Below are 15,352 nucleotides of genomic sequence, written 5' to 3' on the forward strand. Positions count from 1 at the left end.
TCAATGTACTAACATAGAAATGTAAGAAATGAAGATATGCTTCAGCGAATAAGGTGCAACATTCAGAAGCTGGACGAAGATGCGGTAAGTCAATGCCAAACAATTATTGGTAGGAGCGGAAAGTCGGATTGAGGACTATAGAGAATAAAAGACAAAACGGCAAATAATTAAGAAGCCACGTTGATATGACCAGACAGAAAAAATCACGGGAAAAGAGCAGCTGCTGGAAATAAAGCTGGAAACTGCTGTACGCAAGCACTTCGAGCAAGAAATACGATCTTGCACAGACCCTGTGGAACCTCATGAGAATTAAACTTGTCTTCTCAGCTTCATAATATAGCTCCAGAGGAAGAGTAGCTATACACTAACATCTACTAGAACTTCATGTCTACCAGTCCTAACCCACATAACACCGCCTGACCTCCGATGCAAATCTGCTCTCGTTCGAGAACTTAACAGAAAACGAGAAAACCTCCAGCTGCTCATCCAGTGCCATTTTCGTCCTAGATAGAAGAAGAGTGCGTTTCATATTAATTCAACTTAGACCTCTAGAAAGAGGAATGGAGATAATCCTGCCCAGTTCTATGCCAGAATCCGCCGTGCATATACCAAAAGTCACCTAGTTATAAACGCACTGGATGCGGCAGATTCATAGACTCGCTTCACCAAAGTGGCACAAAATACCACCCTGAAGAAGTGACTGCTAAGCAGCGCTTACAAAACTGACTTCAATGATTTCCCGAAGGCGACCAATGGAGCGAAAGATTACCTTTTCCAAGCAAAAGCCTATGCAAGTCTTACATACATGTGTTATGATGCCACATGATAAATAAGTCCATACTTTACTGAAAATTGAACCTGTAACGTTACGAAAACATTTTTGAAAATGAAAGATTACTCACCATTTAACTGAATACAACTTTTCTCCTTCTAGGTCAAACAAGCATTGAAGTTCTACATCGGTTCCTTTAATTACGGCTCGCGGAACAACAATGTGTACATCACGCAAACCAGCAGTCTCTAAAACAATGCATTAATTGTATATATTATCCGATAAAATTGTAAAGGCATTTGCAAACGTTGTGAATGCCGGATTCAAATTAATAAAACTTACGTTCTTAGAATAGTTTACAAAGAAAAATTTTAGTCCATTTTAATTAAAATATTTTTTTTTATAAATAAATTATTGATTATATAAAAACTGAGATCCAGCTGTGAAAACCAACAAGATTAGATGGAACCAAATATACCACCAAGACGATTTCTATGACAGCGGAGAAATACAAGACATGGCACATCTCAGGAATTGCCTAAAATGTCCCAACACCTGCTCTCGCGTTGATTTATGGAGTTCTGAACAGAACGCCATTGGCGTCGCCCAATAGTGGACGAAAAGAATATGAATTGTTGCTTCGGACACAAAAAAAAATAAATTTTTGCTGACTGAACTAAAGAATGCCAAGACCACAACCGAGAAGAGAGTCATTTAACAGGCATCATTTTTAAGAAATTCCAATTCCAAATTTCCCGTTTCACCTGATTACCTGGATTGGATGGATCATCTGATATTACAAATTTGAAACATCTAATTTTCGACAACTCTTCCTTTTTTATACATTATAATTACTAACGAATTTTTATTTGCTGTGGAAGTTGCTTCAACGTTTAATGAAAACCAAATTTAGTAGAATTTTTACAAACGTGTTTAGAGTAACTGAAGTTTGCTTGTTTTAAATTGCCGACTATACATCTTTAAAATAGTAATTAAAGGAATATATATCAAGAGTGACCTTTAGTCGGTTTTTGCCTGTGTAAAGCGTTTCGAATGAAATACTCTCGACAAGAGGGTTATTGGAGCGTTTAGCAAAACATCACGTTTCCCAAGGGCTATCGGCAATCGTATAATAAAGGGAAACGTGACTCTTCTTGGCTATTGAGAGCAAAACGCCAATCAAATTCGGTTTATAGAGATAAGTCTGAAAGGGACAAGTCAAATTGCAGCTCTCAGGGAAAATGTGATCAGTTGGATAGTAGACATAAGTTAGTTATACTGTAGTGTGCCAATCCGGTTACCTATTCAAAATTAACTACTGCATTTGTCGAAAGCACATTTTCTTAGAATTGTTTCAAACCAACAGTTGTTTATATTTTACGTACAATTTTTCAGCATTCCTGCTGTTCTTGGTTTCAAAAATAGGCTAAACTCAGATAAACATGATTTGCAAAAAATATTCCTTCATTCTCTGCAGCACTTATTTTCTGTACTGCTGAATTATTTATTTGAACTAATTTATTAACGTGCAACTACTTTCAATACTTTCAAAGATCGGCGTTTGGAGCGTTTTTGGTTTGGTTGTTGTTGACTTGGTTTAGTTGAACTTAACGAAGTTCGAACGTAAAAATTTGTCTTTGGAAATATTGTCATGCGAACAGGAACTTTCTACAAAAATGTGAACAATAAACAAACTGCAATCGAACTGCCGAGTAAATTGCATCAAGGAAAACGCGAACAAGCAAATTATTATATAATATTTATTCTGTAGTTCGATCACCTTTTTCTCGAAAAAGTGTATGAATATTCAGTTTGCTACCGACAGTGTCGTGTCAATCGCGTTTTAGGAAATATGGAATCATTGTGGGTCTTATCCTACCTGATAACTGCAGAATTAAATTTCTCTATTTGAAGTCGATTTTAATTGTGTGTAGAGTGAAGGGGTAGTGAACTTTTCCAGCATTATAGTGTAGAAAATGGACGATGGGGCGCCAGCTTGTAAAAATCTGCTAAAAAGCTCTAATTTATAAATCTTTAAGCTTGAACTGAATTTAGTTTTCCGACAAGCTACTGAAGTTTTATGGATTCTTTATCTTCATTTCTCTCTCTTTGCTTTGCTTATTTCAAATAAGTTTGCCTTTGGACAAATTTCCTGCTATACTAAACACATGTTCTTCTTTGTTTCCAGGTGGAACTACCCAGCTTTTGGTAAGTCTAGCATTACTTTACCCTGGTTGACATGTATATGTAGAACTTTTAGTCACATATTCATCAACTGACTCGCAGGGTGAAGTTGGTATCGATTGAGCTATTGGTTTTTTCGAAATTTATTTTTAAACTTTCGGAATATTGGAAGAACCGCTTCATAGATGGAAATTTGGGTTCCAGTTTTATATTTTTTGTTAAAAATTGTCAAGAGTTCTCATTTTGCCTGTTTTGCTTTAAATTGCGAAATTGAAGAATCACTTCAGCCCCAGAGTTCGTTTTCATACCATTGGATAGAGAATCGGAAATTCGATACAGTTATAACCATGTGCGTGTGTCTGGTAGATATGTCAGAAAAGGCAGAATATTAGAGATTTAAGTGCAAGTTCTTCTACAGAATGTCAATTTTTCAAGTTTCTACCTGATTTAACTTGGAAGTTGGAATTTTCGATGGAAGAGTCTTCAGTTGTGTACAACCGTTCATTTTTAAATCACCTTTTAGAAAGCTCGCAAAGTTCAGGATTTGATGTGATTTAAATGAATTTTTGAAAGTTTGAAGAAATTTTGACATTTTCAACGCACTATTCTTTACTGAACGCACAACTCTGAACTTGCAGAGTATTTGCGGTTTCTGAGAAATTTATTTTCTAAACTCAATTTAAAATGTGTCACGCATTTTTTAGTGCCATGTTCCTTTAAATTCTGTGAAAACTTTCATAACTTTCATAGCTTCTCTACTAAACGCACAATTCTAAACTTGAAGCTTATTTCTAGTGTCTGAGTTGTTTGTTAAAACGCATCGCGTTTCACTGTGCAGCATCTTGAATTCCGCTTAGCATTTAACCCAGGGGCGAATTCGAGCCGTACCATTTCCAGAGCTGGTAACACATAGCAAAAAAATGACCATCACATTCTTTTTGAGTAACGTTTTACCAAATGAGTGACTGCAACACACTGTGCCGGTGCTTTGACTGCAACTCTTGAAAATTCACTGAGTTACCCATACCTAATCTATGTGTAATTGAGGTCAGCTAACCGACAATAGTTTTCATACCATTAGAAGTTGTATCGACAGTTTCTATTTTTGCGTAAATGATATGATTATGAATTGCAACCATTAGAATGCACCTGAAAGGGAAAAAGGATAAATGTTCTCTGGAATACATTTTTCCTCCAGACTTTTGCAAATATAGTTTTCGATATGTGCTACATAAACTGTTATTTCGGATCGTTGTTTAAAATTTTCTTCTTTTCGTAAATGTAAATGGACGTTATACATCAAACATGACTTGTTAAGCATGAACAATTCACAGAGCTTTTCTATAATAATTGTTTTAATAGCTTTTCCTACATTTATAAGTTATATTTTTTCTCATTACATTATATAACTAAATTAAAATAATATTAAATAGAGATTGAATATTTAAGCAATTGTCGGAGTAATAAATTGTCAATTTCTTTTAGGTAATAATCTGTTCTGCTTCTATTAAAAACATGGCCAGTAACAGGTAACTTCCTGGCAATTCGCTGAGGAAGGTTTGCCATTAAAACGATTAATGGGTTGGCGAGTGTCCAACTAGATAGGTCGAACGCCAAAAGCCTAGCATCGTATAAATTATATGAAGACCTAAATAGTTTGAGTTCAGCTCTATGAGGGTCTAGAGATAGTAAAGCTTATAGCGTATTTAAATAACGGTTTAGCCTTAGAGTTATATGGAACGTTAATAACTCTCACGTGCAAAATTAACGTGAAACTCTGATATAATGAACTTGAATAATTATATGAATGTCGGAGGACTGCATCCGGCTGTATAATTTAGCTTCAATTGCGAATTTCAACTTGTAGTTAAATTGGCTTTGCTTTGTCTTTGTCTCTACATAGATATTAAAACGTCCCGATTAACAACAACAAAAAAAACTGTCATCATTTCACAAATACAATAAGAGTACCTGAACCCCCTGTCAGGGTTCCTGAGTCCTTATTTCATATTCTGTTGATGCTTCGAATTCTTGTTGATGCATTTTGCTATTGGACTGGAATGAAACTGGATATGTGGAGAATACAGATACTGCATCATTAAATTTGTTTTTTCTTATTACACATATGATTATAGTTTAAATGTATTTTTTCGTCTCTCCTCTTTTCAGATTTCCAACGGGTCCATTCATAAACCCGTACTTTTGCACACATTAATGAATTCAAACATATCGTCGTTTCATGAAGACTTCGGAATAAAGGTTACATAACTTTTGTCAGTTTATTACTCGAATATACCAGGCTGAACATTACAAATAAAACTTTGCGAAACTTGCTTGAAGTTAAGTTCATTTTCTAATGAAAAAAATAATGCGTGTTTATTAGTTTCTATGAAAAGGCACAGCCGTAATCATGTTTCCAGACATATACGTGGCTATCAACATATCATAATTCATAACTTTGTATGACAATGACGAAAAATCATCTCGTGGATCATCGTTGGGAAACGTCTAAATCGGTTAAAACTTTTACTTGATATACTCGCGAATCCCGTGTGTTGCTTATCATAAGGAAAATGGCTCTACGGAAGAAAGTGAAAGTTACCAACAAGTTAAACTTTCCGCCTCTGAATAGCTCTGAACTTTGCTTATTTTGTCCTGAAACTTTCGGTATAACGAAACACAGTTACATTAGATTCGAAATGTTAATACTGAAACTCATAATTTTTTTATAAAATCATTATGAAGTGGCATGTTATGTGTGGTTCTGTGATCTGTTATGTTATCAATGTACTATTTTGTTATATTTTTATATTTTTTGGATACATGATGAAGACAGCATACAAGTATTATTGGTTCGAGAACTCAATTAAAAAACTAAGATTTAATTAAGAAACTTTAGGTTTATCTTTAAACTTCTTTGTGTAACTATGGGGTTTCAAGGGGGGACGTTTGAAAATGAAATGTATTACTAATTATTACATTTGGGTCATATGCTTGGTAGCAGCACCTAGCTAAATGGTAGAAGTGATTGAAATAAAAGGAATCTCTTGAAGTATTCCAAAGAATATCGCAGTACCCTTTTGATCATGTGCTTACGGGACACCCTGTATATTGTTTAAAGGCAGATTCCCATTTGTATTAAACTATCATCGTTAAGCGAAAGTCAGAAAATACTTAATTACATGTTTTTGAAAAATAATCAAAGATTGGTTGGCTTGTTTAAAATTCTTAAAATAAAATTTGGGGGGACTTATTACAATTTTGAATTGCGTTATTGCTTGAAAATTGTGCAAATTCACACTCATGTAACTAAAGTTGTAAACTTTGCATTGTCATTTGGACTGTATGCTAAAATTATTGCAAGACAATTCAAAACGATTGCTAATCTTCCTATCTAGCTATGTAATAAGAAATACATTCAAAATCCTTGAAAGTCTTGAGTAGTCGAAAACCCACCTTTGAAATCATTATCTCATGCTAATATGCATTCTAATTCAAATTTCCAGCACCCAATTAATAACAAAGCAAGTGGGCGGACAGTTATTACAGGAATTAAAGTCACTTTGTTAGTTTGCGACCATTCCTTTGCGAAATAATTTATGGAATGTCGGCGCTAGAGGAAGCCACCACAAGGCAGTTTTATCTGAGTTGTGTTTTATAACTAGTTCAAGAGATAATAATGAGCCTCGGTGCCTTTGGTGTTATAAAGTAACGGTAGAAACTAGTGTGTTTTTAGGCCGTGGTAAAATGGAATTTCTTTCTGACGTTTCGCAAGCACGACTGGTTTGCATCTTCAGAGGTGGTTTGTTTGAACGCTTATACTGTTCTATGCTTGAACGCTCACACTCACATAAATACTTGTCACTCAATTGCTGATTATTTAGATAGTCAAAATCGACGTTCGAAGAACATCTGAGACGAACCATTTGGTTATAAACCGAGTTTATATAGATCCGTATACTAGTCTCATTCTTCCAAAATATTTCTCATTTAGATGCAAATGTAGGTGGAATTAAATTTCGCACATTTAACGCGACATACAGACTGTGAATTTCAGGACACTTTACGGCATACTTTATTTAAAATGAACTTTTACTCTTCCTGCTTTATTAGATAAAATGTTTTACGTACCTACAGGATTTCCACTTCATATACTTTTACACTGTCATTTTGATTTTCTTTCTCTTAACCGCTGTAGAAGATGAAACTCCTGTTTAGAATTAATCGAACGGCTTACTAATAGTCTGCTTACAACTCACGTATCTTATTTCATTATTATCAACATTTGGAATTTGCAAGTTTTCCATTACGACAATCTGATCTTAAGAAATTGATCTTAGGAAATCTTCATTGTTGCATGCGTTCATCTGCATGTGTTTTTATGCGGCTAGTTTTTCCACTTATTAAAATTGGTAGAGTAGGTACTATATTACTATATGGAGCTAAAAAAACGATTGTATGTAAATTTGAAAATTTAATTTGCAGTGATCAAAATTAGTAAAAATTTACCACCATTTTTTAAAAGCTGTTTGGGGACTGTGGTGGATCTAACACATGAATCGAAGATTAAGACATTGCATATTAGCATGATTGTTTGGTGCATAGTATTGGTAAAAAGCTTTTCTAACTCATTTGTTAAAGGTTTAGCTTCATAACTGTAATCCTAGACTATATTTCTCTATATGAAAATTTGAAATCTATCTATAATACTACACTTTCTTCAACGTTTTTCAATCAAGTTCCATAAATCCTTAAGATTCCATTTACTTCAGTGCTCTACCTATTGTAAATTTTGATTAGGAACAAGAAACCTTAAATTAGATCGATGCACATAAATAGCGATTATTCCGGTGAATGCTCCACAGCTAATGCAATAATACCAAATCAATTAAGTTTCTCCATAACTTAAAATCATAAGCAGTGTTTAGTAAGTCTCGTCAAGTCAGAGTCAACATCAACGCATAAATACCTAACTGGAAAATAGGAATAATAATTTAAAGCATATTGGTATTTTCATTAGTTAACTTATTTTTGCTACCTACACATAAATCGGGTGCAGCTCCAAGAATATTAAAATTTCGCTTATGTATTTATTATATGAGAGTTTCAGCTACGTGACCTCTGGGCTTGGTATATATCTGGGCTTATAATGGTAAATGGTTTCCCATTTGCTTACATACATACATAAATACGAGATCATTTTTTCCAAAAAACTACTCAGCTCTGGACAACTGCAGTAACTCTCAGAAGCAATATCTAAATTCATTTGATATTCGGCACACTAATTGTTCGCCAATTTTCAGTTGTAATTGTGTAATATGTGCTATACTTAAACTCAAGAGTTACCGAGAAATTTACTATTCAATCAATAATTAATAGCGTCAAATTTTTCCGAGTCGTTGTAGTCGTAAAAAAGATCAATTTATTTCAGCAAATGGAACAAGAATTAAATTAAGTCATCCAAATGTGTGCCTTTCACGGCTTAATCCAATATCCAGGGCGATAAATAAATTCTTCTTGCACGTTTTACACCATTTCCGAAGGTATGACCCTCACTTCTTTTAGAATCTTCTCTTTCGACTCCTGCCAGTACCAGATTGTTTGGCCTGTCAGCAAATGTTTTGAATTAAGGTGACCCCACATAGGGAAATCTATCGGAGTTAGGTCTGGCAATCTAGGAGGCAATTGGGAAATTCAATATGTCCTGTCCTCATCCACCGATTGAAAATGGTGGATCGACACCCTTTGGTACAGTTAATCAAACCAGGTGTTAATTTTGCACTAAAAATTTAGATCACTTTAATTTCCTTGAAATTTGAACGAGTGTTCGAAAATTCTATTAACATAAGCTTTGGCAACTATATGAAAAGTTAAATAGCATCTTTCATAATAAACATTCAGACAATTTAGTACATTCACGCTCAAGGCCTCCGGGTAATGTTGGAAGAAGCCAAGTTAAGGCTGCGTTATGCGAATCTCGGGAGAATATTTTACGCTTTTTATGGTTTTATTTCCGTTCATTACGGCTGTTATTATCTCTTTGATTTCCTTGTAATTATTACCATTCTTGCGCTCATTTTTCACTTTAACGTTAGCTTCCTCAAATTCCGTCCGCGCGTTTAAAATTAGCTTGTTTCACAAAATTGATGCTGCGATTGACGTCACTGGAGACGTTTTGCACATGTTGAAGAACTTCTGATTTCTGCTGCCCTGGCTTTTAGATCATTTGATGGTTAGAGAAAAGTGCTTTATTTACCTCTGAAGCAAGGGCGCATCCAACTTTCAAGCCAGGGGAGGGTCATGAAGTAGATATTCAGTCAGAACCGGCTTAGATTCAATTACAGTAATAAATGTAATTAAAAAGTACTGTATTGTTATATGCTGTAGTAATTTTAATCAAATCACAAAATCAATTCCTTTCTTCTATGGTCTTCTCACAAAACGAATTATGACTTCCTCTGTTACAATCGGTATGGTTTTGTGAACGTGGATAAGTGTCAGTTCAGTTAAGCGCTCTTCTGGTATTGAAGCTCTAAAAAAGAATCGGAAAAAAGCTGATTCGAGAACTCGTGTAAAAATAAAGTTACTTATTCCACCACTCTTAATGAGACGTGCAGATTGAATGTGGCCCTTCAAACTTTCTTATTCAAATGGCTGGTACGGGAAATTAACAAAATACGTCATCAGTCCTTTCTTCATAGACTGCATAAACAGTATGATTTGAAACCAACAGGGCGAGTGCGCTCGATTATTCGATATCTGCTAACTGAAAGACTAAAGTTTGAATTCGGAGTGGATCTTTATAGTTTGTTCAAGCGTAGTACGAGTTTTTTGAGGATAAATGAATATGAAATGGAGGATAGGGCGGCAGCTTGCAGAAAGCTGATTAACTGGTACCATTTGCCTTGAAAAATCGTCTTTTGGACCGTCCTCTTTTTATGTTTTTCGAGTTTTGTCGCTGTCTTGAATGATTGTTTCTATGTGAGATACATTTTGTTCGCAGCTCTATTGATTTTTTCCATCATAATGTTCCTAAGACACAAAAAACATTTGCTTGCGTAATCTGCCATAAAACAAACCGTTGAATATGCAAGATTCGTTATATTAAATTTTAATTAAAATGTCATCGTTATATTACAGCTACTGTTAAAAACGTTAAAACATAGAAAATAAGATGTGCCAGAAGTACCGAGGAAATTTATTTCCTGAAAATTACACAAAACCTGACCTAAATTGAGTAATGTTAGCAAGGAAAACACATACATATAACTGATACATTCATTGTAAATAAGGCATTAAGATTCGGTGCAGTTTTTCAGTTTTGTTTAGATTTGAATCTCACGTAACATAAATAACCCGAAACATAAAACTGATTGACACGGAGTTGGCCTATACTGACATCATGATGAAGATCAACAAGTACATTTTTGATAGCAAAACCGGCTCTTTAGCAATAGCGCTCATTAATTTCTGCGAAGATATATATCAGCATACATTATTAATCTTGGGGTTTTGACTTGCAACCCTTCATATTTCATTCATATTGATGAGACGGGACAGAGCAAGCCAGGCAAGTTTTCCCATAAAAAATATGGATCGAGATGACGTCGACGAATTCCTACTTCCTGCATTATACGATGCCTTTATCTTGTCTTACAAACGACTTGTAATTTATTACATCGTTCCGTCGCTCGAAAGACATTATTGAAGCTAGGAGAAATATATTGAAGCATTGGGATTAGGGATATTTCAAAATAATCAGATGGTTTTATGTCAACTTTTTTGGATACTTTTATAATGTGTCTGAATGACTCCCACAATTATCTAGATAATAATCCAACTTATCCACCAATATTTGGTTCATTGGTTTATGTACAGTAATAATTTTTATTTGTAGAGAAAAGTTCAGAAAATTGTATTCCCACTAATGGTTCGGTTAATAAAGATATATTCTTCTAGTTTACTTCCAGTATTTGAGGGGCATCTAAAATAATACTTTGGTGATTGTGAAATGTGTGTAACTTTTTATTAATTCTTTTTGTCATGCCGTTTCTATGCCAGGTAAAACTCGATTGAAGCAAAAAAGTGATCCGGAATATTCGTACTACATCAAGGTATTTGAGGAATCATCAAAACACTTGAACAGGATGACGATGTTCTTACTTGATTCCACTTATTGCAAGCTTTGTGAAGTATAAATATTTTAAATAGAAGCAAACCGGACCTTTCAGTATAATGATCGAAGAACATTTAACACAACAATAACAATAGTTGATTTTTCTCAATGAGTGGCTAGTAAGATGTATTCTTTAATTTGCATACAGGAAGCTAATGAAAAAATAGGAATGTAATGAAAAGATGCTTTTCCAGCATTCTTATCGACAACATAGGCTTAATTTTCTCTAGTTATCAAACCTTTTCTCTCGGTTAAAAGAAATGAAAGAAATCAAACACATCATTGAAAAATTCCGAAATTTTCAAGCAGTCCCATGCACATTTATCAGTTCTATTCGCTTTGCCTATAGATGTAAATAGGGGGCATAGGAAACCGATAAATCGGGCTCTGTTTCGGTCGTTAAAGCGTTGAACTGGTAGTTGAAAGCAGAACCTATATTTCCAGAATCCATAAAATTCAGAGATTTTGTACATTTGTATATCCACTTCCTCAGAGTACCCAACTTCTTTTATGATTTAGCTACGATGAGCACGGAATAAACTATGAAATATGCTATTCGTGCAAACTAATTGAATTAATACACATGTCGGGGTAATTTAGACATATACCAATGGGTCTTATTTTATATATTTAAAATATTCTCCCATATTTGCGCTAAGAACTTCTTAAGTACATTGATGCGTTCACTTTACGTGCAGGCACATTATTGGAAAAAGTGATTTATTTGAGAAGACCAATGCAAAATGTAATTTTTTGTATCCCACTATATAAACATGTTGCATTGAAAAAGGGGATTTAGTAAAATAAATCTTTCAGTACCTATAACATTATGTTGCATAACGATGCTTATATTGCAAATATCGTTAGAAAGGGACTTAAAATATTACTCATAAAAATGTTCATAATATCTAGTGTAATTCAAATTTAAAGTAATATGCAGGCTTTTAAATTATAGTCAGATACTTAACGTCTTCTTGGGATATGACCAATAGTAAAATTACATTTGATTCTAACAGTTTTGAAATGAACAAAACATTTGCAACTGCAGACAGAAGGATATACTTGCGGGTCACAACAGCCCACATTTATCTTGGCTTAAACTAGGAATTATAGCCAACGGATTAACATATAAAGTAAACATTTATAGTCAAGTCGGTTAATTGTTATAAAAATTACTCAGTACTCTGAGTTTATTGAGGATTGATGGGTAGAAAATGGAGAATGGGGCGCCAGCATGCACAAAGCTGGTATGACCGAATTCTAATCTATAAATCCTTTAGTTTAGACCGAATTTAGTTTTTAGAGAAGCAACTGAAGATGATGCAATTTTTTTTCTCTCCATTTTCTCTGTTTATTTCAAATAATAAAACTTTTGACTAAGTTTCTATAATACTACAGAATGTTTTTCTTCCCTTCCAGGTGGCACGATGCAGCTTTCGGTAAGTTTGGCATTACTTTGCCCCTGGTTACCATGTAGATATAGAACTTTTAGTTCCATATTATTAACTTGTATTTTATCATATTGCTGCATGCCATATTTATTCGACAAGGAACGACAAAGGACGTTCGGCATTATGGATTGAATTTTAAAATTTTTCAAATTTGTGTTCTGTAAAACTAATTAAAACTCAGACATTATACGTTAACGCATGAAGTTCTCTAGAAAAGATTCTTTTAGTATGTAAAACTATTAACTTTCTGTTGTGAACTACACTTTTTATTGTCCTGGAAGGTAACATGCGTCATTTGCAGGCTTTTTTCTTTAAATTACATCTTAAATTGTTATCATCCAAGCAGCGCTCTTCAGGCTGTCAGGGGTCCAAATTGAGATTTTCACCAGACGAACAGCTACGCTTTTTTTTTGAGAAAAAATTGGAGATTTAAGTGATTTCGTTTTGTAGAAGTAGAGAGCAACCAGGAGTGTAATTTTTCTCGGCTTTTTTGAAATTATAGCGCACTTATTTTCGTATGCTGTTGAATTTTCTTCGAATAAATTAGTTAACTTTTTCAAGTGCTTCTCTTAACTAATAACAGCCTTATTGACTACAGCAGAATAGAAGGTTCCGCATCAATCTGAGGCAGTAATGGAAACATAAACGCAATACATACTGTTAAATAAGGATTTTGACCTTATTTAACCTTAATTGACCTTAATCGATTTTTATCAACAGTATAAAACATGTAAAATTTGAATTATAATTTTATTATTGTCACTACGCTAAGAGCATTGATGAAAGAAGGGCACTTTAGACCTAACGGCCCATTTTAATAAACAAAATTATTCGATTTAATTTAGAGATGATCGTCATTTGGAATATTTAGCTGCAATTAAATTCTGCTTTATTTTTCATGGACACACACAAAACGACAATTATAGTAAGACCACAATTTAAAAAAATGTGCCTCTATAGGCAAAAAATTCTCCTCTCTTCAAAATTCGGGTACTCGGCCTTAAATGCACTGAAAATTTTTTAGACTGAGAATATTTTGCTTGAATAATCGCCTATTCGACATTAAAGTCTTCATCAATGTCAAGTTTTTCAAGTAATGTTAATGTTAATCAAGTTAGGTTGCACACTTTCCGAGTTCCATCTCGTGTCACTCCCTTGCTGTTTTGAGGTTGAAATAGTTTTTACAGCCAGGTCTTTGGGCATTTTGGGCGTTTTCTTTTAGTTTAAAATAAAATAAAATTCTTATGCAAGGATTTCGTCTGGCATTTCAATCCTCACCCACGCGGTATTTATATTTCAGACCGTAGATATATTTAACCCATTGAACCCAACCATTGACCACTTTCGAATAGGCAAATATACAAGTGTTTGACATTGAAGAAAAGCAAACTGACTAAAGTTTCTCAATTTCACCTAAATAATTTAAAGTATTTTCATCAATACGGTTCAAACACACATATTGCACCCGGTATACCCCACATATTTGCGACACATTTAATATGTATGGTAATATCTTGCGACTGGATAATGCGACATGTCAATATGAGGTTTAACAGTTGTGAAGATGTTTAGTATTCAAGGAATTTGGCTGAACTGTCGACGAAAATCCTGTTACAAATTAGTCTTTTTCTGCTAATATTTATGTACATAGTATTTTAGGTAGTTTTGTTTCCGCTGGTCGGTACAACTCAACCAAAAACATGTTAAAGTTTAATTAGAAATATGTTGAATTTTCGGCATAGTTAGTCGAAAGGTAACTTAAATAGCTGCCAAACTTTTCTGCATTCATCTTCACAACATTTGTTGAATTATTGAATTCAGAACCAAAGGTTATAAAAATATATTACATATTCTTCAATTTAAATTTAATAGGTTTTACGATTTACCCGGTTGCTCAAAAAATATGTATCTTCAAAAATTTTTAACGCATGCATTTTTTTTCTGTAATTTGTATTGTATTCAGTAATGTGTGTTTTTGCAGAAGTAATATACGATGAAATAACCTGAAAACTGCTTCAAATTAATTTTGGTTCTTAACCCGATTATGTTTTAAACAAAATCCTTCTGTGTTAGTTAATAATAACAGCAGTAATAACCTATCAAATGATTCTTGTATAAAGCGCTTATAAATAAGTACAAAAGCGTAAGCGCACATTGAAAACTTACCTCGGAAGTATAACACTATTACAAGGAACCAAACAAATGCTACGTAACACATTTTGCAAATTTCGGTAATGTTTTGTCAAAGGTATTTGATCTTTAACTCACTAATACGCATTATGGAAACAAATCGCAACCGAACTATGTCTGAAATTCTGTCCACCGCACCGGGGTTTAGCTATGAAGAAATTCGGAAATACTCGTAGTTGAGATAGGGGAACTGTTTCCCCTTTGGAATGATGGCGATCTGGATATTCGGAAAATGCGACTGCGCTTCTATGAAAAATTCAAACTATATTCTGACTAATAAATTTTGGGGAGCAATGTAGATGGTTCACTGAGTAAGGCGCAACCGTTTTTGTTAGATATGCTCATGCATAAGGGGCAAAACATTAGTTTGCTTGTTAGTTTCTGTGACCTCTGCGAACGTGCTAAACTGCAACAAACTTTATAATTGCTCAGATAAAGTTGCTCTATGGATACCATATAATATTTTAAAAATTTGAATTTAATCTGACTTGATTTTACATTTAATTTGTCAAACCATATAGTGAATATTATTTTTGGTTGTCTAAACTTTTCTGAACTCCAGCTTTTCGTATTGTGTTC

At 34.0% G+C, this 15,352-nt stretch overlaps 1 protein-coding gene and 1 long non-coding RNA gene across 2 annotated transcripts in view; one reads left to right on the plus strand and one right to left on the minus strand.

Annotated features, from left to right (window-relative positions):
• LOC109539032 overlaps positions 1–14,996 on the minus strand; it is a 20,964-nt gene extending 5,968 nt beyond the window's left edge. The window contains exons 1-2 of the mRNA XM_019906543.2: positions 14,750–14,996; positions 903–1,020 (exon numbers count right to left, since the gene is read on the minus strand). Coding sequence (XP_019762102.1) covers positions 903–1,020; positions 14,750–14,801 — 170 coding nt within the window. The 5' untranslated portion in view covers positions 14,802–14,996. The remainder of the gene's footprint in view (positions 1–902; positions 1,021–14,749) is intronic.
• Positions 13–1,135, plus strand: LOC125503875. Its single transcript, XR_007281128.1, has 2 exons — positions 13–84; positions 935–1,135. It is a non-coding gene; the product is annotated as an uncharacterized LOC125503875 (long non-coding RNA).
• Positions 14,997–15,352: the final 356 nt, after the last annotated feature.

This window comes from Dendroctonus ponderosae, unplaced genomic scaffold (assembly GCF_020466585.1).
Source record: "Dendroctonus ponderosae isolate FM_Combo_2020 unplaced genomic scaffold, Dpon_F_20191213v2 Dpon_F_20191213_3, whole genome shotgun sequence".
NCBI classification, from domain to species: Eukaryota; Metazoa; Arthropoda; class Insecta; order Coleoptera; family Curculionidae; genus Dendroctonus; species Dendroctonus ponderosae.